The sequence below is a fragment of the Phacochoerus africanus genome, chromosome 14, assembly GCF_016906955.1.
Source record: "Phacochoerus africanus isolate WHEZ1 chromosome 14, ROS_Pafr_v1, whole genome shotgun sequence".
NCBI classification, from domain to species: domain Eukaryota; kingdom Metazoa; phylum Chordata; class Mammalia; order Artiodactyla; family Suidae; genus Phacochoerus; species Phacochoerus africanus.
Genome location: NC_062557.1, coordinates 52,502,932 through 52,525,294, shown reverse-complemented (window position 1 = coordinate 52,525,294; position 22,363 = coordinate 52,502,932). Strand labels below are relative to the sequence as shown.

At 61.8% G+C, this 22,363-nt stretch overlaps 1 protein-coding gene across 9 annotated transcripts; it reads right to left on the bottom strand.

Moving 5' to 3' along the window:
• Positions 1-27: 27 nt before the first annotated feature.
• On the bottom strand, positions 28-22,227 carry KDM6B (lysine demethylase 6B). Of its 9 annotated transcripts, XM_047757805.1 has the most exons (24): positions 22,075-22,226; positions 15,276-15,393; positions 10,312-10,431; positions 9,904-10,045; positions 9,670-9,811; positions 9,360-9,458; positions 9,043-9,262; positions 8,842-8,934; positions 8,598-8,759; positions 8,296-8,499; positions 7,859-8,206; positions 5,572-7,757; positions 5,339-5,465; positions 5,097-5,202; positions 3,579-3,784; positions 3,406-3,470; positions 3,251-3,322; positions 3,006-3,154; positions 2,744-2,858; positions 2,466-2,653; positions 2,140-2,281; positions 1,748-1,874; positions 1,486-1,656; positions 28-1,368 (listed from the first exon to the last, which is right to left on the bottom strand). In XM_047757805.1, exons 5-24 carry the CDS (start codon positions 9,804-9,806, stop codon positions 1,345-1,347), a joined length of 4,941 nt encoding a protein of 1,646 aa, XP_047613761.1. In that variant the 5' UTR covers positions 9,807-9,811; positions 9,904-10,045; positions 10,312-10,431; positions 15,276-15,393; positions 22,075-22,226; the 3' UTR covers positions 28-1,344. The 9 variants fall into 9 exon arrangements, with proteins under 9 accessions (XP_047613761.1, XP_047613753.1, XP_047613759.1 ...); XM_047757797.1 differs by having other exon boundaries at positions 28-1,656; positions 22,075-22,227; XM_047757803.1 differs by having other exon boundaries at positions 28-1,656; positions 3,251-3,319; positions 22,075-22,227.
• Positions 22,228-22,363: the final 136 nt, after the last annotated feature.

The window sequence follows — 22,363 nt, the reverse complement described above, 5'->3', positions numbered from 1 at the left end:
TCTGCTATCACCCACCAGCACGCTATCAAAACGGGATTTTTTTTCTTTTATTTTTTAATATTAATATTCTCACACAAAAATCACCGAAAATAAGGGGAGGGTTGGGAAGACCCCTCTGCCCCTGGGGCAGAAAGACAGTGCAGTGCGAGGGGGCGGGACTGTAAACCCCCCACCCTTCCGCAGCCCCAGCGTGGAGGAGAAAAAACAACCGACAGAACGAAAATCAATCCCCAGAGAAACTCATCCCGGGTGTCCCTGCCCCAGTGAGGCCCTGGCCCTGGGCTGTTTCACGCTTAAAAAGAAAAGGGGAGGGGAGGCTTGTGAGGGGAAGGTCCGTGTTTTTTAAATTGGCCGGGGCTGGGAAGGACGGGGTTCTTTTTCCTCATAGTTCTTTCTTTAAAACTTTAAATTTTTTTTATTTATTAACTTTTTTTTTTTTTTTTTTTTTTTTTACAAAATACCATTTCAGTTCCCACTTCTTCCCTACAGTACAGGAGTCGCTCACCCTCGGGCGGGGTTGGGGGCGGGGCGGGAGTAGGGGGCTGGTCCGAGAAAGTGCAGGACGTCGGGGAGGGGAGCGGGTTTGAGCACCATGAGAACCCGGCTGGAGCCGCGGGCGGGCGGAGACGGACAGGCCGGGCCCGGACACACACTGGGGCGCAGGGAGAGCCCGGGGACGGGCGGTCCCTGGAGGGGCGGGATGGCTGGGGGGTGCGGGAGGTCGGGTTTTCCCAAAAATGAATAAATAGAGGTGAGTGGGACTGTTATAAATTAAAAACCAAAAAAAAACAAAAACAAACAAAAAACCAGAAAATACAAATCATAACCAAGTGAATAAACAGAGACATGTACAGGGGTCACAGCTAGCATTGGAAGTAAAAAAGGAGGTTCTGGGGGAGGGGTAAAGCCCATAGAAAGAATCTCATTAAAAACCTCGGCTGCCGTAACGTCTATGTACATACACGAGCCGCGTGCATCTGCGCCGGGCGGGCGGGCGGGCGGGCGGCTGGCAGGCGTGAGGGAACCCGTATGTGACCCCCGCCGCCGCCGGAGCCTGGTCCTTGTGTCTGCTGCTAGAAAGGCCAAAGTCGGTGAGGGGAGGCGCTGGTGGGCGAGGGGCTGCCAGCCCCCTCCCCCGTCTCCCATTTTTTTTTTTCCTTTTTTCCTCATATTTGTTTTAAAAAAATTCTTTCTCTTAATAAATTAAGTGAGGGGAGCTGCCAATGGGGTGGAAGGGCTGGGCCCGGCCCCTTCCCGGCCAGAGGCGGGACCTAGGTCCAGCCCAGGCGTGTGCTGGTGGCCCCGCGGCGCCCTGCGGGCGGGCAGGCGGCGGGGCGTCCGGCCTCATCGCGACGTGCTGGCGGGGGCCTGCGGAGACAGCGGGGGGCCGGGGCTCAGGGCGCGGGCCCCCCGCCCCCCGCCCCCGGCGCCCCCTCGGGATTCCCGCCGCCCGCCGGCCGGCCCGCCCGCCGGCCGGGCCCTCACCAGCGTGAAGGCGTCGTAGGCCTGCGCCAGCTCCTCGGTGCGGTACTGCTCCAGCACCACCACGCCCTGCAGGCCGGCGCTGCGGCGCCGCGCACAGGCCTCGCAGTGCACCAGGTACGTGTTGCGGCTGCCGTTCTCGCTCGTCACGAACAGGATGTTGAACACCTCCACCTGCGGCGGCGGGGAGGCGGCGGCGGTCACCGGGAGGGAGGCCCAAGGCGGGCTCCTCCGTCCCGGGAAGAGGGAGAGGGGGCCCACTCACGTCGCACTCGTTGCAGTAGTAGGCGGGCTCGTCCTTGACCCGACCCTGGTAGGCGATTTTCTTCCCGGCCCGCACCAGGCTCTCCCGCTGCACCTGGCAGTGCTTCATCGACTGCAGGAGGCAGAACCTGCGGGCGGGGCGAGGAGGTGGTGAGGCGAGGCGGGGCCTCCCCGCTCCAGACCCGGGCCACATCCCGGCCACAGGTGAAATTTCCGGCGGTCTTCCTCTACTTGAACCACTGGAAAACACAGCTCCTCGGGGCAGGGACCCTGTCAGCCGCCCCCCGCACAGCAGCCCTGCAGGGCGCGCGGTGGCCGGATGGGGCAGAACCGGAAAGAACAAGGTGGGCCAGGTCGGGTGGAGATGGGTTCCCTCCCAGAGAGGACCCTCACTTGATCATCTTGAACAAGTCGGGGTCGCTGATTTTGACCGTGCGAGCCACGTTCCAGGACACGTGAATCATGGGCACGATGGATTTGACGTTCTTCACCTCGTTCCACTCGTATCGTTCCAGGGCCAGCTGGTACTGATAGGCTGCGGGCCGGAGAGGGTCACGACAGGATTGCCCGACAGTCCCAGCCACGTGGGCCCCCACAGCCCCTTCCCTCACAGCTGGCCTAGCACCCCCACCTCCAGCCCGCCCCGGGGTTCGCTCTCCAGCGGCCCCAGCCCCTCACCACTGAACGGCTCAGGCCACCACCCGGCCCCACCCTCTCACCGGTGAGGGGCCCCACGTTCCAGGCAATGTTGTTGCACCAGCCGGTGGCCTGCACCCAGTGCACGGTCCCCGCGTTGATCCACACAAGGTCTCCTGGGCGCTGCACGAAGCGGTACACAGGGATGTTGGAAGCATAGAGGTCATCCAGGATTGGCCACCAGGAACCCGTCAAGTAATCCACGCCGTGCCTGTAGTGTAGCCACAGGGTGAGATGGAAATCTGGGAACCTAAGGACCGGACGTCGGGGCTGTCTAGCAGGGGAGGAGGGCGGCGCGCACCGGTCGCAGAAGGCGCTGATGGTCTCCCAGTAGTGCTCGTGCACCGCGAACCACTCGCAGTCGCCGGGGCCAATGTTGATGTTGACCGAGCAGAAGTTGTTGTTCTCTTGATGGCCTGTAGGGGGCGACAGAGAACGGCCCGGTTGCAGCCGAGCCTGCGCTCCGCCGCTAGCCCGCCCCTGGGCGCTCATTGGCTGGTGGAGGAGCGCCGGCGACAGCCCCGCCCCGCGCGCGCGCCTCGCGCCCCCCACGAGGAGCGCACCTGGCGTTCGGCTGCCAGGGACCTTCATGTACAGCTGCACGGTGTTCATGCCCAGGATGGTGTGGCCCACGTGGCTCAGCATGTTGCCCGTGGAGGTCACCCGCATGAAGGCGGGCAGCTTCAGCAGCTCCTGCAGCTGGGGCTTCCACCTGTGGGGGCGAGGAGGCAACACAATTGACAGGCCACCTGGCCTCTGCCGACCCACTGGCACCCTTGCCCGGCCTGCTGGCCTCAGCCCCACTGACCGCTTGGCATCGGACAGGTCGATGTTGGTGCCAAACTTGATGATGTGATGGTTCTTCGGGTCCGGGGCGCTGCTGCGGGGGCGAAGAGCACAGGTCGGTGGAGAAGCTCTGGGAAGGGAAGGAATCCCCAAGGGCAGGGGCCAAAGCATCCGTACCTAGGAGGGGTTTCTGTGGTGCTGTCCGGCTCCTCCGACTCCTCATCTTCACTCTCCTTCTCCTCCTGCTTGGCCACAGGGTAAGCAGGCCTGGGTCAGCGAGCCTCCAGGAGCCCAACCACCGCAGCCCAGGCTCAGAGTGCCCTGAACCCGCAGCCCTGCCCGCCTCTCACCTGCAGGGACTCCTGGAAGGAGGAGGCCTGGTACTGCGCGTACTTGGCAATGGTGGTGTGGGAACGGGAGCTCTCACAGGGCCAGATCTGTCGGGTGCCCGTCAGGTCCCAGTTCTCATCTGAGGGCTGCTGCACCTGGGTGCGCACCTCCACCGTGTGTTCGCCACTCGCCTCCACCAGCGTCTTGGTGGAGAAGAGGCCCAAGTCTGCAAGGGAGGGCCAAGCAGGGCGTCCGGGCGGGGGCCAGGGCAGGGAGCAAGGCACCAACTCCCTCTGTCCCTTCCTGCTCCCCAAGCCTCTGACAGGGTGGACTCAAGCTTCCCAGGGGTCAGTGCAAGAAGAAGAACGAGCGAGCGAGAACCCTATCCTTTCATTAAAGCTGGGAGGGTTGGCACTCCGAGGGTCTGGCCTTTTTTTCTTTTGCTTTTTAGGGCCTCGCCCTCGGCCTATGGAGGTTCCCAGGCTAGGGCTCGAATCAAAGCTACAGCCGCTGCTGGGAGTTCCTGTCGTGGCGCAGTGGTTAACGAATCCGACCAGGAACCACGAGGTTGCGGGTTCGGTCCCTGCCCTTGCTTAGTGGGTTAACTATGTGGCGTTGCCGTGAGCTGTGGTGTAGGTTGCAGATGCGGCTCGGATCCTGCGTTGCTGTGGCTTTGGCGTAGGCCGGCAGCTACAGCTCCTATTACACCCCTAGCCTGGGAACCTCCATATGCCGCGGGAGCGGCCCAAGAAATAGCAAAAAAAAAAAAAGCTACAACTGCTGGCCTACACCACAGCTCAAGCAACACCACATCCCTGACCCACTGAGCGAGGCCAGGGATCAAACCCGCATCCTCATTGATAGTAGTTGGATTCGGTTCTGCTACACCACAATGGGAACTCCTAGGGCCTGGCCTTTACCTGAATCATCACTGTGGCTCTGAGCCCCAGCCCCTCCCCGAGTCCTCAGGTGCCTATGAGGCCACGGCACCTGGCGTATAGTAGATGCTCAATGAAGAACAGTTTATTTATCTTTCCAATGAAAGATTTAGTCACGTGAAAGCCCAGAATGCACTTCAAGTAAGAGTGGAGCAAAGAGGGGCTATGTGGGTGAGAGGCTATGGCTACAGAGAAAAACCAAGGTTGATTTTTGTATGCTTTCCTTTTACTTTTTTAAGTGTTTGAAATTTTGCATGATAAAAGGTTGAAAGAGAGAGAGAAAGCCCAAACCATGAGGCTTGTTGGTTTTTTTTTACAACCTGTATCCTCTTCACCCTTAATCACCAAGAAATTCAGAAGTGACTCTACCCAGGTCCTGACACATCTCCTTCCCACTTGCCCACTGCTGGGGACAGACAGGTGGGAGAAAAGCCTGAGGTTGGCCGACCCATCACTCAGAGCCCTCTTCAAATCTGGCCTCTGCGTGACTGAGGAGGGCTCACTGCAGCCAGCGCTCCTGGGAAGAGTGGGGGCTCTCAGAGGGTCCAAAAGCCCCAGACCTTTGCAGCTCTCCCCACACCTTTCTGTCCCCACACTCACTGAGCCGTAGGGAGCCCGCCAAGCCCCGGATCACGGTGATGGGATTTCGAGGGTCTGTACAGAACTGCAGCAGCACCGGTGAGAAGGCATCCCGTTTGCTCTCGAGCTGAGGGACAACCAGGAGACAGGGCTGGGGTCAAAGCCCTGTCCCAGGCCCAGGGGCACCCCAACAGCCCCAAGACTGTTGGGAGAATCAATCCTCCAGCAGGGGAGGTCTGAGCACACACGGCACATGCACATACATAGATGCTGGGTGTGGGCGGGTTGAGTTTTTCCCGGGGCAGCTTCTCCTCAGTGTTGATCTTGGGTTTCACAGACTGGGCAGGAGAAAGGTAGGACTCTCGAAACTTCCCTTTCACCTTGGCATTCCTGTGGAAGGACAGTGAAATGAGGACAGAAATTTCAGGGCACGGGGGCAAGGAAGCCTCCTGCCGGGCCAGGCCAGCGACCTTGTGGGTGACAACCCCCAACTCACTTGCTGGCCCGCACGACATCGGCCGCGCAGTGGCTGATGGTGAGGTCCGCCATCCGCAGCCTCCGCTCTTCCACCTCCGAGGCGATGAAGGTCTCCTTGTCACCGCTCTCCACCTTGATGAGCCGGATCTTCAGCTCTTTAGGAGGCCCCTCACTAAGTGAGCGCAGCTTCAGCATGTCAGCCCGGCTGACACCCGGCGGCCCTGGAGCTTCCTCCCGAGCCTTCTTCCCAGGAACTGGGGCGGACGGGGGTGTGGACTGGGTGGAGGGGGCAGGAGCTGGCAGAGGGGCTGGAGCGGTGGGTGGCTTGGCCTTGGAGGCCCCGCCAAGATCAGGCCGGGCCTTCTCACGACCCTGGATCTCCTCGCTCTGCAGGTCCAGGTTCCCCAGCACCCGGCGGCTCTTTTCTTTGGGGGCCTTGGCCTTGGCCTTGGCCCTGCCCTCTCGGGGCCGCCGACCCACACTGTCCTTACAAGCCCGCCTGTGCCTCCGGTGCTCCTTCTGGTGCTCCTTCTGCCTCCTCTTGCTGCTACCTGGTCCTGCTGCCGCTGCTGCCACCGCCGACGCCCCACCCGCCTCCTCCTTGGCCTGAGCTGGAGGCAGCAGTCGTTCAGCCCCAGTGTCCACTGGGTCTGCTGTGTCCGCTGGGTCTGCCGGGTCTGTGGCACCCCGGCCCACCCGCTCCACGAGGGTCTCACAAGCCCGACTTATCTCTTCTAGCACCTCAGACTCAGAGCGAGCGGGGGGCAGAGGCAAGGGTGGGGGCGGCGGGGCGGGGGTCGTGGGGCCCGGGGCTGGCTCTTCACCCGCCCTGCGCTCCCGGACCCAGGGCCCGCCTGAGGTAGAGAACTGAGATGACGAGGAAGCGGAGGGCTGCGGGGAGCCCTGGGCGCTTGGGGCCGCTGAGGTGGGCGGCGGGGCGGTAGCACCTGATGGGGGGCCAGGGGAATACTGAGTGGTGGGCAAGGGCCCGGGCCGGGTGGCAACAGCTGCTCCAGTCCCCCGGTAACAGTACTTCTGTCCCTCCAGCACGGAGGCCAAGGATTTGAGCAGGCTGGCCGGGCTGGCTGGCGGGGGTAGCGGGGGGGGTGGCGGCGGCTGTGGCTGGGGTGGCGGAGGGAACTTGGCTAGAGGCGGCGGTGGTGGCAGGGCTGGTGGTGGCTTCTTCTCCTCTTCCTGGGTGGCCGTGGTGGTGGCAGCGGTGGTGGCAGCGGTGGTGGCTGGGGCCGTGTCAGTGGGGAACGGAGGCTGCAGAGATGCAAAGGGCTCCTTCAGGGGAGGCGGGGGGACCACGCCTGCCTCCTGTTGTTGCTGCTCCTCTTCCTTGCGAATGGATTCGTCCAGCATCTTCATGATGTTGGCCAGCCCATCAGGTAGGATCTTGAATTCAGCTGGCTCCTCAAACTGGTCCTCCAGCGGGGTAGGGGGGAAATCAAAGAGTCGAGGGCCTCGGGCAGGCAGCTCCCCAACCCTGGACGGCACAGGCTGGGGGGCTTTATTCAGGGGGCCTGGGGATGGCCCCGGCCCCACCTCGGGGGTCTTTGGGAAGGAGACCCTGGGCCGAGGGCTCTCCGGGCGCCTGAAGCTTCCTGAGGTATTTTGGTGGCAAGAGGAGGGAGGGGCTGGAGGCAGGGCAAGACTGAGGGGTGCAAGAGGTGGATCCTGGGGGCTCAGTGTTGGGCTGGGGGGCCGAGGAAGGGGGTCCATACTTCTGGCCAGATAGGGAGGTGGGGGGAAGGACACAGACCCAGTAGGGCTGCTGCTGTGGCTGCCATTGTTGCTGCTGCTGCTGCTGGTGGTCGGGGGGGTGGGAGGGGTGTGCGAATCCTGAGTGCCCACAGAAAAGCGGGGGGCGGGAGGCCCCAAGAAGCCCTCGCGGTGGGGGAGGGGTGGGGGAGGAGGGCGGGGGCGTCCCTCGGCCCCGAAGAAGAGCTCCTCTAAGATCTCTCCATCCTCACGGGCTGCCCGGCAGGCTGGGCCCTTCAGCCAGGCAGGGGGGGGCGGGGGGCGTAAGAGGCGGGGACAGGGGGGTGGAGGAGGTGAGGGGGGGCCGGGGGGCAGGGACAGGTGGGGAGTGGCAGCAGGAGCCGCCAGGAACGGTTTCCGACTACTGTGTGCCGAGGGCCCCAGGCGGCCTTGGTGAGAGGAGACCTCCAGCGCAGGAGTCTGGTAATGGTCGGCGCCGGGCTGCAAGCGTAGGGCGGGGGTGGTCAGAGGTTCTGCCCCGGCCTCCCCAGACAAGCTCCGCGGAAGGCCCCAGCACCCCTTGACCTGCGCTTGTCACTCACAATGCCTGAGCTCGGCTCCACGCCCCGGAGACCGGTGTTGCTGCTGCTGCTACTGCTGCTGGTGGTGGTGCCGGGGAGGGCAGGGGGCCGGGAAGGGGCGTAAGGCACGCAGGCGGTGGTTGCTGCTGGTGAAACGCTGGAGTCCATCCGCGACCTCTGAACTCTGCTCTCTCTAAGGTCACTTCCGGGGGGACGGGTGGCAGGCGGGCAGCCATGGCTCTCTGCTCCTGGGGGGCGGGGGCCTGGGCCTGGGGGTGCAGCCGGGACCAGCCGGTGGCCAGGGGGGTGCGAGGGGTAGGCCGGAGCTGGGTATGGATATGGGTGAGGAGGCAGCGAGTGCCGCAGCTCCTGCGGGAGAGAAACGCGGACACTGGGTGAGGGACAGAGGACACAGGGACGTGCAGGGAAGAGGTGAGGGGCCACGGAGAGGTTCTCACCTGACGCTCTGGGGGTGCTGGACCCTTGCGCTCGGGGCCCCAGGCATCTCCATGCAAGGTACTCCACAGCCCTGGCTTGGTCAGCTGAAATGGAGGGCTGGTGGCCAGGCCAGGCAGGGGCGGGGGCGGCGGCGGGGGCGGCGGCGGGGGCGGCGGGGGTGGTAACGGTGGTGGAGGCAGCGGCAGCCCTGGGGGAAGGCCGGTCTAGAAGGAAAGAGCGAATGGGAAGTCACTCCTTGTCCCAGTCCTGCCCGCCCCCCCCTCGCCGCTGCTGGTCTGCCCACCTACGGGCGCACTCATACCTGCTCCGAGTTGCAGCCCCTCCTGCGCTTGCCTCCGGGGCTGAGGCCCTCCTCCCCCGAGGGGCCTGAGAGTGCTGCAGGAGGCACGGGCTGCACCACTGGGGGTTCAGCGGCTCGCTTCACTGGGGGACCCCCCCGTTTGGCCCCATAGTTCCGCTTGTGCTGAGGGCAGAAAGAGGAGAGAGAGTGGCACAGATGCAAACCTGCCCCCCCCCTCCCCCCGCCTCCCCAGCCCCAGCCTCACCTCAAGGTGCAGCAAGTTCCACACTTGCTCCAAGGGGGGCAGGACCTTGGGTCGGTGCTGGCAGGAGCCGGCATGAAAGTTCCAGAGCTGGGCCTGAGGAGGTGGGGGTAGGGTCCAGGGGACAGGGCAGAAGCAGACATAAGATGAGGGCACTGAGTCAGAGCACACAATCCTAGCACCCTCCGTCCTGCCTCAGCCCACCTGCTGTAATCGGCCGATACGGGGCCCCAGCTCAGCCAAGCTTCCTCCGTATCGAAGGGCGCTGTGGTAGCAGCGAATGGCCTCCTCACTGTCGTGCTCTGACTCGTACAGCTGCCCAAGCTGCTCCCACAGCCCTGGCTGGGCTGGCTCCCGGAGCAAAGCCTGCACACAGCCATGCAGGGATTCCAGCTTCCCATGGAGGGGTCTCGGGTTGGGTGTCCTACAGAGCAGAAAGGGTAAGGTGGTAAAGGCTTGGGGACACTTTTTCAAGGCCTCGGCCTTACTTCCCATCTCAGCACCTTTCAATTCTGACTCACCCTGGAGCAAAATATAGTTTGTTGGGGTGCCCAGAGCTACTGCCGTGTGAAGGGGGGAGGGGAGCAGAGAGTGGGGGCTGCCCGATGCTGGCAGAGCACCTGGAGAGAGAAGACGGCTGTCAGTGCAGAGCAGGAAGGAACAATCTTGTCCCTACCTAGGATGGAGAAGAACTGAGAAAATGAGAGAAAGCAGCCGAGATGTGCATTGAGGCCCACAGGATGGCAGAAACCCAGAGAGTAACACAGAGACTGAGGAGCACAGGAGATGGAGAGGAGTGCCTGGATGCAGAGAGACAGCCCAAGTTCTCACCTGCCTCCAGGCAGCCATGCGCTCCGAGGAGGGGGATGGGGCGGGCAGGAGCTCCAGGCCCCAGCACAGCTCAAGCCCCCAAGGGCAAAGGCTTCCCGTGCAGTGCGGGCCCCTGGAGGGTCCACTGCCCGATGCATCCAGCCTGAATCAAGGAGAAGAGATTATGAGCACACTGGGGATGGAGGCCAAGCTGTCAGTGTACACACTGCTGAGCCGGCCCCAGTCTTCCCTTACCAGGTCAGCAGTGGCCCCAGGAGCCCTGGAGATCGGGCACGGCCCCCTGCCCAGCTCTCTGGGGCGATGGTTCCGCTCCAGCCGCTCTGACAGGAGGGCCAAATGCCCCCAGATGGTCGTCCAGGGCCTTTCGCAGCCAATTCTATGGAGAAAGGGGAAAGGAGTGAGGTGAGCAGGCCAGCCTACAGAGGGTCGCAGGCTGGGCTGGCCTGGCTGTAGCCCCCACAAGTCTGTCATCTGGGCAGGGAGGCAGTCCTTGGCTATCCCTGAGGGGCGGCCCACCCGGCCTAAAGTGCCCCCGGAGGTCCAGGAGACTAGGAGGAGCAGGAGGACCAGTTGGTGCGAAGGGGGGATGGCCTCCAGCCGGGAGCCACAGGGACTGGCTGCACCACCGCGCCGGCCGCTTACCCGGCCTCCGTGGGAGCGTCCTCTCCCGGCGTTGACGAGCTCCGGAGACCTGACCAATCACAGGACTTTCTCTTTCCCCAGAAAGCCAATCATCACATGTGTCTCCGCCTCAGTAACAGCCTAACCGGAACCAATGGGAGCGAGGTTAGCCCCGCGGCGGCCGGGGGAGGAGGGGCAGCGGAGCCGGTCAGACGGGCTCGGCCCGGGGTGACCCCGACGTGACCCCGCGCCTCCCACCTAGGGTCTCCAACTCCCAGCTGACACTAGGCCCGGTGAGGCAAGCGGGGCCTGGGGCTCTTGCGGGTGAAGGCGGCGAGTCGCACACTCCGGCCGCTCTGAGGCACGGAGCTACCCGCCGGAACCATGCGCCTACAGAGCCGCCAGTGGTCCCCACTAGACCGCCGGCGACGTCCCCTACCCTGCCGCCTAAGACCGACGGTTGGCAGACCCACAAGGCCGACACGGGCGTTGCTCCCCTTCCTCACTTCACCTTGCCCAGTGCCTGACCTCCCCACCCGCTATGGAATTGCTTAGGGCTGGCCCCTCACGGCGACTTCTATGGCGCCCAAACCCACCCGCGCCGCGTTCTATACACCCCCATGCCTGACTCCCATCCCAAACCACGGTCCAGCCCCCAGCCTCATACCCAGTTCCTTCAGCTCCTCCACTTCTCCTGGCTCTGTAGGTCTTCAATACCAACCGACCCCTCCAACCAAAACCCCCCTCTAGTCCCCCAACTTTTGAGAAGTCGCGGACCGCGGTCCCTAGTGGCCCCTCTCGCGTGGCTCCCGTATCCTCTATGCCCTTCCCGGCCGGGGCCACGCGGTTCCCCACGGCCCACGTGGCCCCCGCCCCCCAAGGGAGGGGGGATTTCGGGGGTTGCCCGTGACGTGGCCACTTGCGCAGCGGAAGCGGCGTGTGTAAGAGTACGGGGCGGGGGGGGGGGGGTCCTTCGGGAGGGAAGAGGGCGGGGCCCGCCAGGCGGTGACATCACCCTTGTCCCACTCTCACCGCCCACTCCCTTAAAGAACCCAGAACCCGTTTCACTTCCTCCTTCACGCCCCCACCCCCACCCCTTCCCGTCGGTGCCGGTTCGACCCACGATGGGAGCAGCGCTCCCCGTCCTGGGCACCTCCCCTTTAGCCCCAGTTTTTCCTTCTCTCCTCTCTGAGCCCAGGATGTCGGTCCCCGCGCCTGCTCCTCGCCTACCCAGCGTCCCGGCAGGTAGGAAGCCGGCTCCGCTCCCGGGATCTGTCCATTGAGAGTCTAGAGTACAAAGAGCTGCGAGAGGCGAGAGTAGAATACAAAGCGGCGGGGGCGGGGCCAGCGCTCCAGCTGGAGCTAGCGCCGGGCAGGAAGCCGGGGGAGAGCGCGCGACCAGGGGCTGGGGGCGGCTGGAAAGTTCGCCTTCGCCTAGAGGAGTCTGCGCTGTGGGGAAATTTCCACCCAGCCCACAAGGGCAGGCGGGTTTCTGGTGAAAACAGTCCTCTCCCCGCAGGGCAAGGTCGTCCGTTTGCACGCAATCGCTCGGACCCTACAGCTCCCAGCGTGCCACTCCCCGGCGAGCCCTGGTAGGCGCTTGGGCTCTGCGGACCCTCTCTGCGGTCGACGCGGAGTTTCGGTCAGAATTCACTCTCCTCACCGAACAGCCTTTCTGTCAGTTACCAAACCCTGGGCCAAGTACGGCGCTTAAGTGCGATCAAAGGTAGCCCTGGCCGCCTACCCCACCAAAGTCCTGGGACCCATGGACCGGACATGGGGAAACTAGGGGTCCAGGCTCCAGAGGAACAGATCCTCACTTGGGAAGTGGTGCCTAGGGCGCTGCCAGTTACCAGGAAATGCAGCTTCCCCTTCTGCGATGATGACACTTCCCCTCTACCACTTCCCCTTTCCCACGGGGAACTGACTCAGCTTTCCCTAAACCAGCGAGTCCCGTCTTCCAGCCCCTTTCCACCTCTATCCACAAACCCCTACGCCGGTACGCGGAATACGGCAGCCCTCACTCGAGGACAAAAACTTCCTGTACACTAGACACTCACCCTGGCCAACTACTTCGGATCCCTGTCCCCCACTCAGGACCCAGACGCCTGACTGCCCACCCTCCTCCTGTTACAAAGCCCTCCCTCGGGGTCTGATTCAGGCTTGAGGTGGGGGAGCGTGAGTCACCGAGAAAACCTTCCCCTATTCCCACTGACTCAGCCCCCGCCTCCCTGAACACACACAGACACACACAATCAGAGGCAGACACAACTCAGCCCACACACCGCTCCCCGCAGGTCCCGCGGAATTTCCCCTCTCGTCTTCCCCTACGACGGCCCCTCCCCGCGCCGGGCAGCCCCGACGCCGCCCTCACACCTGTTCCCCAGGCGCGCCGGCTCGCGGTCCACTCTCACCTCTACTCTCGCCCTGGGGCAGGAATAGCCCTCCCCGACTCCCGGTGTCCGTACTAAGTAAGGGGAGGGGACAATCACCGGCAGGCACAAAGACGGATACCCCCCGGACTCCTCGAAAACAGATAAGAAGTAGACGCACAAGGCCTAAACCAGGCTGGGTATACTTCTCGGGCCGGCATTCCAACCTCTCCAGTCGCACCCACAATCCTGGGAGTCAGCGGCTCAGAAAGGGTTAATACTGCTTCTGCAGACGCCACGCCCCCTCCATCCGGGCACTCCCGGTGAAGCCCAGCTCCGCCCCTTCCATCCGGGCTCCGGACTACGGGACTTTAACCGACCCCCCCCTCCCCCTCGAGCCGGGAGAGAGACCCACTCTATCTATCACACCCACTTAACTCTCTCTCTGCTTGAGGCGGAGAAGCCCCTCCGCGAGCCGCTCCCGCCGCGCGGGATAAGGGGCCAGACGTGCGCGCGCAATTCACGCGCCGGCCCAAGACAAGCCCCCGCTGATAGGGTATTGCCCAGCAGGCGGTCAGCAAGCACGGGGCACGCGCGCGGAGGTGGGACCCGCCCGGGAACCCCACCGCATCCCGCTCCCTGCCAGGCCCAGTTCTGCCTGGTGGAAGCGAGGGGTTACAGGCTCGCTTCTTACCTGAGGGAGGGGGAGGCGGAGGGGAGGGCCGCCGGCTGAGGCTCGGCTGTGACTCAGCCACCCCGGGCAGGTCGCCCGCTCGGGATTCCCTTCCCCAGCCTTCCCCCGCTGTTGGCCCTTCCCCGCCCCCCATCGAGGAGTGACAGTGCCGGCCCCTGCCCGCTATGTGTCACTGCGAGCCTTGTGTCTGCCTCTGACTGGACCGCTGTGTTCACCAGTCTGTCTGACAAGGTCGGCTGTGTGTGGGTCCCGGTGTCTGTCTCCGTGTGCACCTGCATATCTGCTCATCTTGTCTCCTTCAGTGCCTCTGTCTGACGCGTTCCTGTCATTATGCCTGTCTACAAGACACCAAGGGGCTGTCTCTGTCTGTGTGTCTGCCTGGCTCCTGTCTCGGTCTTTTGTCTGGGACTGCCTCTGCATCACTTGCGTGATCACGTGTGTCTCTGCACATGCCCTTCTGTGTTTGCCTTCATGTTCCTGAACAGAGTCAGGAAAACACTGGGGCAGGCTGACCCTGCTGACTCCTCCCCTCCCTCCCCCTGAATCCTGACGTCTTGCTGGATCAGTGATCCTTCTGTTTGAGTCAAGTATTTGGAAGTCTGCCTTCAATTAAGTTCTGTCTGATTCCTCAACATCAGTGCTTATTTATCCTCACAGCTCCCTGTGGCTCCCATTGTGATCACTGCTACCATTTAGTGAATGCTTATTACATGCCAGGTACTGTGTTAATAAGCACTTCATGTACATTTTTCAAACTCCCCTCCAGAAGCTGATGTAGGCGGTACTTAGATTGCCCCATTTTACAGGTGGGGAAGTTGAGGCTGAGAGAGCTTATGTAACTTGGTCAAGGTCATTCTGCAAGAGAGAGGAATAGCTAGGTTTCTTTCCAGAGCCTTATTCTTAACATTCTTATATAATGCCTCTGTCCTACTCTCTGTTGGTTTTATCCTCACGGGACATTTCTTGGGTCAGCCTGCCCCTCACCTCTACCCCACATTACCACCCCAAAAGTCTCCTGTCCTCTAGAGAAGGTGTGGGTAGGAGGCTATGCAGCAGACCTCAGGAGCCATCAGTTTCTTGGCCGTGAAGCTCATTCAGTTAACACATTCATTCAGCGCAATTTCACTGAGGCACCCCAATGTGCAAACCATCTTGCCAAATAGTGAGAGATACATAGAAGAAAACAGTCCCACTCAAAACTTATGAGTAGTGGAGAAGAGCAACACACATCCAGAGAACTTAAGTCCCTGGCTTAGGTATCATCTTTTCTCCTTTTCTGAAGAATGGCAGATGGGATGAAGCAGGGCCACCGGCAGAGAACTGGCAGAAGGAGAGAGGGAAACTGGAGTAAGATTTGGGATTAGGGGGCAAATGCTGTCGTGCAGTAGGGAGAGAAAGGAACAGAAAGGGATCTAGAAGGAGAGGTGGGATGCCAAGATTGCCAGGGCAACAGCAGGTTTTTGTGACAATGGCTGCCAATATCTCTCCAAATCAGTTTCCAATCACCCTCCATAAGCCAGGCTGCTCGACAACTCTTATGCGGCAAAGCCCTGCCCATTCTAAGAAAAAATCCCTCCAGGGTACCACATCTCAACTTTCCAGCTTGTAAACCCTAGCTCAATTCAACTCAATAAGCAACTGAGTAGTAGCACTGAGCGGGGGACCAGGGGGGTGGGGTTCCTTGATGGTAGTTGAGAGGTTGGTGAAGTACAGGGATGAACCACTCACAGGCAACAGAAGGGAGATCCATAAACCAGAAAAGGCTGAACCACTCAAAAACCACATGGTGGGGATGCTCAGAGTTGGACTGGACCATTCTGAGGAGTGGGCATGATCTAGATCATACCAATCCTTCATGCATGTGGTGCAGCACTGGACTGCTGGGGAGGCAGGCTGCACTGCTCAGGGGCACGACTTACCAGATGGAGTTTGGTGTGCCCTGTCTCATTGGAACCAATGCCCCAACAGCGGGGTGCAGCAGACCACAGCGGGTAGAGGTGGGTGTACTACCGGGCTGGCATGGTGCCTGGGGGGAACCTAAAAGAAAAAAGCCGATTAAAGGTGGGATCCCCGATGCTGGAGAATTTTCCTGTCCCATTACTGACAGTCAGAGGGGATGGGAGAATCTGTTTCCATGGCAACCAGGAAAAGCCACTGGAAAGTGGTCCTCCAGGCTTTCCTTTTAGGAAGCAGCCTAGACCACAGAGGGAGGGGAGCGTGCTATAGCATCATCTGTGTTAAGTCCACAGTGGACACCCAACCCATGATCCCTCTTCTGACTGGACCCTCCTGCTGAGAGTCCCTGGTCTCAGAGTAGCCCCAACTGCCTGATACCTACACCCAAATCAGCTTCAGTCCTGGCTTCAGGCTCACAGAAACTATTTCTTCAGCTCTGCTGCCTCCCTAACCTTATCAAGACACCACTCAACCCCACCCTGTGGACTCTGCCCCCTCTCCTTCCCCCAGGCGGGTGCAGGCAGATCTTGGTGAGAGCACAGGTGGCCAGACGAGATGAACGGGCCCAGCAGGGAGAAACCTTCCTCCTATGACTCTGGGCCTGGGTTTGGAAGTGGCCTCTGCTGCAAGCCTCCCTTCCATCCACCCCTCAAGGCCATATCCTGTTTCCCCATCACATCCTTCCTCTATGTGGCCCAAGAAGGTGATAGGGGCCCACTCCCTCCCCTCCTAACTCTGAGACACAAGAACCAGGTGTCCATGTAGGGGTCAGACCTAAGTCTGCCCTCACCTCAAACTCACTCCTCAGGGACCTATGTTTTCTGCTCTCTTAGCCATAGTTCTCTACCCTTAAGGACCCAGACACTTGGGTCCCAGTCTAGCCTCTCCACTTCCGGCCTTCCAGCCCCCATCCTTCCCCCTGCCCCTAGAGACTCAGGCCCCCAGCCCCCAACCTCCATGATGCAATGTGCTGCAAGCTGCCTTGGCTGCTGATGACACTGCCCCCGGGGGAGGTGCTATTTCTGACCCAAGCAAGGCCCCTCACCTGGCCAGAGTAGTGGTCAGCTGCAGGCTAGAGAGGCCAGGCAGGCAAGTTCCTTCTGCTGGAGAAGGGAGCTTGAGGCTGGATCCCTCCAGGACAGGGACGCTCAGAATGTGAGACCAGGGAGTGAGTGAGCGAGAGTATATGTGTGTGTAGTCTGTAGCATTTGTATATGTGGTTGTGTTGAGGGAGAAAGGGAAGCTGGGGAGGGTCTAGCCTACAGACAGGGGAGTGGTAGGCCTTAGGACAGACTAAGAGGAGGAGTGAGGGGCAGCCGAGGGGGTCAGCGGGGTGTGTATGGGGTGTCTGGACACCAGAGTGGGGGAGGGGCCAACAGCCGTTTAAAGGGCCAGCCCCAGAGCTTTAATCCCTCACCAGCTCTGGCCCCAAGCCGGAGGCTGTAATTCATCTGTCCAACAGCTGGGGTGGGTGTGTGTGTGGGGGGGGGGGCATGTGGACGGGAAGGGGGAGCTGGGGGAGGGGCCGCGGCTTTCTTGTGCACAGAGCCAAACAACAAAAGGAAAAGCTGAAGGGCCAGCTCCAGTGTGCCCAGGCCAGGCTGCTGACCCACAGACCTGCCAGTGGCCCCCACCTGGTGGCCAACAGGCTCTGTAGTTTAGACTCATGGATTCTTGGCCAAGGACTCCATGAACCCAAAGGTGGGGCCCTGGAGAAGGCCCACGCTGAGTGCCCCCCCAGGCAGGCTGTCAGCCCTCCTTGCAGGTCCCAGCTGCAGCCCGATCCCAGACCTGGCAGGCCTCGCAAAAGATTCAGCCTCAAATGCCCTGCTCACCGGCCAAGCCTCCCCAGACATGGTCTGCCGGCTCGGCTCCCCCTCCCGCTGGCGCAGGGTGGCAGCGGCCACACCGAGGCTGTCCCTTTAAATCATTACCACCCCTGATGGTGTGGATGAACTGAGGGCCCTGCCCCCCAGGCAGGCAGCTTGCCACCTCCCCCCCACGAGTCCCCAGAAATGTGAGGGCCATTTAAAGGGACAACAGAGAGGCAGCCGGGTCCCTAACCGCCCCCGCCCCCACCCCGCGTACACTCGCAGCCCCTTTCCCCCACGACACACAGCCCCTTGCCCCTCCAGAGGGCCCCCCAAATTCCGGTTCTCTCCCCACCCCTAGAGACTGCTAGAGGAGAAAGGGGGCCAGAGTTGGGGGGCGGGGAACTGGGGGAGCGAGAAAAGGACAGGGACTCCCTCCTTCCTCAGAGCCCCAGGGGACAGGTCGGAAGGAAAGCAAAGCCAGGAGAAGCAGCGAGACAGAGCCCCGAAAGGTGCCGCGGGCAGACCTGGGACGCACAGGCTGTCGGGCGACGGGAAGGGAGTCGGGCTGCACGAGACGGCGGCGCGGCCGGCGGGTGACCAGCCCAAGTGGGGGAGATGGAACGAGGAGGGCCGGGGGAAAGCGGCAAGGCCGGGGGCGACGGGGAGACGGAACCGGGGAAAGGGGTCAGCCGGGAGGGTGTGGAGGAAAATCCGAGAAGGGAGGGCGAGCCAGGCCGGGGTTACCTGCTGGGTGTCTGTCCCCCGGCGGTGCCCCCGGAGTCCGGGTAGGGAGGGGGGGAGCAGCAGGGGGGGGAGTGGGGGCTGGGGGGGCGGGGGAGACGGTCCCTCCTCTGCCTCCTGGGCCTGCCCCGGCGCTTGCAGCCTCTGCCTCCCTCCCTCCTCCTCCCCGTCCCTGAGTCCCGGAGTCAAACAAAGAACTGTAGCAGGCTCTCCCCAACCCCCTCCCTCCTCCTCCTCCTCCTCCTCCTCCTCCACCTCCTCCTCCCCTCCCTCCCTCCCCACCAGCAGGCTCCCTCCTCCTCCCTTCCGGTCTCTTCCTTCAACTACCCGCCCCCCCCCCCAGCCCCCAGCACCGGTCTCTCTACCCACCCACCCGAGCCTTTTACACACCCCTCGGCCAGCCCTGTCCCCGCAAAGGAAACCGTGGAGTCCCTCTGCAAAATTGAAAGGCTCCAGAGAACATGGGAGGGGATTGGGGTCTTGCTCAAAAATCGAGAACCACAATACAATTATTTTATTTTCACAGCCAGAGGAATAGTCTGAGCTGTCTCTTCTTCAAGAAGGGGGGGAAAAATAATCCCAAAGAAAGCAATACAAATCTGACTAAAGCCCTCATCAAATAAAGTGCACAATGCAGTAGAAGCTAATCCCCAAACCCCTCTCCCCCCACCTACCAAATTAACACAAACTCTCATTCCTAAAATCATGGTCAGTTGGAAGCAGGCTTACCAACCACAATAGTAAAATAATAACTAACAACATTTAACAAGAACAAGCATTTCATAACAAGCGTTCATTCGGTGTTCATTCTGTGCCAGGGACTGTGCTAAATGCTTTGCATAAATAATCTTGTTTTTCCCAGTCAACAGCCTAGAAGGTAGGTATTGATATTTAAATTTTCCAGATGAAGACTATGAGGCTCCGAAAGGTGGTCACCTTTCCAAGTACTTATAGCCACGAAGTGGCAGAGCTAGGAATGGAATCCAGGTCAGATCTGACAGCCCGAATTCTAAGGTACATAATAAGAGAAACCAGTATCCAATACCATAACCAACCCCAGGACTTAACAGAGAAGGGGAACCATAGCTATCAAGTGAGTCCCCTTCCTTCAAGAGTGAGATCTACCCACCGACACAGAATAAAGGCCCTGACTTTTCTAATACAATCTAATACAGTTTCTTGACTCACTTCCTCACTGTTGGGGGGTGTGCGTGAGGTGCCACTGGCTAAGGTCAGGGCTGAACTGGTATCCGGTGAATTCCGCATGCCACACACAGTTCTTCTGGGTGAGGAGCTATCTGGCAACTTCAACTCAAGAGGAGGGGGGGGGGCAACTAAACACTTGGCAATGCAGCAGGTGGGAAAGGAAAAAGACTGCTGGGAGGCTGGGGGAGGGGGGCGCTTGGAGGGAAAGCCCTTCTGTGCCAATCTAGGGAAAAAGTGACCCAGGGTTCTCTTAACCAGCAAAGGGGCAAAGTCTTTCCACCGCACCACACCCCGTGCCCCGCCCCCTCACAAAACTCCAGGCCAGGGTTTCCCACCTGCAGGGCCCTAAGGCCAAGGGAAGAGAGAGGAGGGGGAAAAAAAAGCAGGCACGGGGCTGCAACACGACTTGGGGGGTGGGGTGCGGAATGTAAAGGGGAGGAGGCCTCATCGCCTGGCAACTGTCCCGGGGCACGTGCAGTGGTGACATCATCCCAGGCAACCTTTAACACAGACCTTTGACCCCGAGGGGCGGAGAGGGGCCGCAGGCTAAGCTTCCTGGGAAACAGCCTTAGGAATTCTGGGAACCCAAAAAGGAGAGGAAGGAAGGAACCCAAGCGTCCCGCCCTTATCTATTGCCCCCAGTACGTCTCCAATCCCTGGGAGTCGGGCCCCTCGGCTCCTCCTCTCCGCCTCCAGGCCTGACCTCCCAACCCACATTTCTGACGAAGTCCCGACACGCCTCTCTGAGATACTGTGCCTTCTCTCTCCCGGGCGATATCTCGGGTGGGGGGCGGGAGGTGGGCGACAGGGGCACCAGGTCCCGCGGGGCTCCGTCTCCCATCGGCGGGACCCCAGTGCCCCAGCCGGCCGCCAGCCGGAATCAGTCTGGGTCCCAACTCTCCTGCCCCTCCCCGCGCTGTTCCAGGGCGGAGTCTGTGGAGTTGAAATCAGGACACGGCAAGAGGAAGAGTTATATAACTGGGAGAAGCGAGAAGGACGAGTGGAGACCGGGAGAGACAGCCCGAAAGGAGCCGAGGGAGGTGCAAAGAGCACCAGGGCGAGTGGGGAAGAAACGATAAGGGATGGGAAGGGTTTTGTTGCACATCAAAGAGGAGGAATTCACGCGAGGACAGGTTGTGATGGTCCGGGAAGAATCACCTGGGCCGTCCGGGGCTTCCCCGCAGCGCCCTCCCCCGCCACCAACAGCAGCTGGGCCCGAGCGAGTGAAGCCTCGGGAAGGGCGCAGATACCCGTTCCGTTCCTCTTGGGGAGGCAACCTAAGCCAGAGCCCGGGAAGGCAGCGGCGGAGCATATGGGGCCGGAAACCACAGCTCCGCCCAGCCCACCTGGGATGGTGGGGCGCCAGCTGGGGGTTGGTGCGGAACAGGTAGCTGGCCCCTCCCACCCCAGGCTGAGCAGTAACGGCTCGAGACCCCGAGAACGAAGGCCAGCGGGCCCAGACGTCTGGGTCCCCAGGGGCTGAGGCGCTCAGCCCAGGACTAGCTTGCGAACGGAGACTCTAGATGGGGGCGGCGGGGGGCAGCGAGCGCTGACTCTCCGCGCAGGCGCAGGGGGGGTACTCCGGCGCGTGCGACGGAGGGGGGGGGTGGGCGCGAGCGTGTGGGAGTGCACGTGCGGGTCCCGGGCAGCTACCCCCTCCCTGCCTCCACCTCTTCCCTCCCCTCTCTTCCTGTAGCTCTACGATGCCTCCTCCACATTGGCTGCCGAGGCCCTGATGTCAGGGGCAGCCGCTGGAGCGGATTGGACGGACGCGAGAGTTGGGGAATCTGGCTCCGGAGTCTCGCTCTCCAGTTACTCTGGCAACAGGGCAAGCAACCCCTGGGAGGGAAGCCGAGCGGGGCACAGCGCCTCGCCTGGGTCCCGCCTCCCTCCCGACACCAACCGCGGACTCGGTTTCAGTGGCAGCGCAGGTCGCTGCTCCGCTCCTTCCTCCTAGGGCTCTCCCTGTCTCGAGAACCAGTCGACCTGCCCTCGACCTTCTCCGCAGTCTCCCAGCCCCCCACTCTCACCAACTCCCATCCTAAGTCAGCCACAAGCCGCAGCAAACAGGAAGCGAATCTGCGTTGCTTAGTAACCTGCCCGCGTGCCCCCTCCCCACTATTTACCCCTGCTCTGGGAGGCGGAGACTGAGTCCCGACCCCCACCTCCTCCCAAGCTTGTCGCCCTCCCGCCCACACTTTCCTGTGTGGTGGGCAGAGATGACAGGAAGTCAGAAGAGCGCCTCAGCCCACCTTTCCCTCTGGCCCGGGCGGGGGGCTTCGGCTGTTTTCTCGGCCGCATCCCCTACCCCAGGCTCCTGAGTCGCGCTGTGCGTCTTGCTCTCGCCATCTCGTGGCTACAATGGGAAAGTTCAGTGGAGGAGGGCCCGAGCCGAGCGAAGACTAGTAACAGGAGATAGCAGAGCAGGGGCAGGACCTGGGACAAGGAGTCTAGCGGAGTGAGGCCGATCGCAGGGAGGTGAGGTGCAGCGCAGCGGGTGAGAGCGAAGGCTACCGCTGGGAGGCTATCGGGGCCCCCGCTGTGAGGGTCACAGGCAAGGCTATGCAGCTCCCCCGTGGAAAGAACTGGAGGGAGATTTGACGCAGCCCTGGCACTTGAGACACAACCCTGTCTGACTACACCCTTCCTCAAGAGGCCGTCACGCTGACCTATCTGCAAACCCTGACCTTCAGTCCTGCCCTTCACAGTCAGGGACCGCCGCGCCCCGCCCTAGTGTCGGGAAGGGGAATCCTAGCCCAAGAGGGACGGGGAGTCCTTTCAGGCCCCTCACGACATCCGGAACCCAAGACATCTGCCGCCCAGCTCTTCCCTCACCCCCGCCCTGCTCTCTTCTATAGGACCCAGATATCCTGCGCCCATCTTCTTTCCCGAGACCCGAACGTCCATCCCCAGCTCTACCCTTCCTGCGGCTCAGGCATCCCGCCCCCCTGAGCGAAGATGGTTTCCCTCTTTCCAGATGCCCCCCCCGGCTCCCCGTTACCTAATTCTGGGGTGTCCCAGGTGTTCAGGTTCCACAAGGTCGTCCAGGGGGTCGAGCGGCCCCCCCCTCTCCCAGGCCGGGGCTGGGGGGGCCGCTCCGCCCCGTGGCGCAGTTGGATTTTCCAACACAAACACCGCCCCCCTCTCCCCGCGCCCAGCCCCGCCCCCTTCTCATGGTCCCGCCCCTCCCTGCGCCGAAGTCCCTCGCGCGCTCCGCCCCGCCTTCTGGTGGTCCCCGCTCGCCTCGGCGCAGGTACCGAATAAGATGGCGAATGCAGGATGCAGGGTTC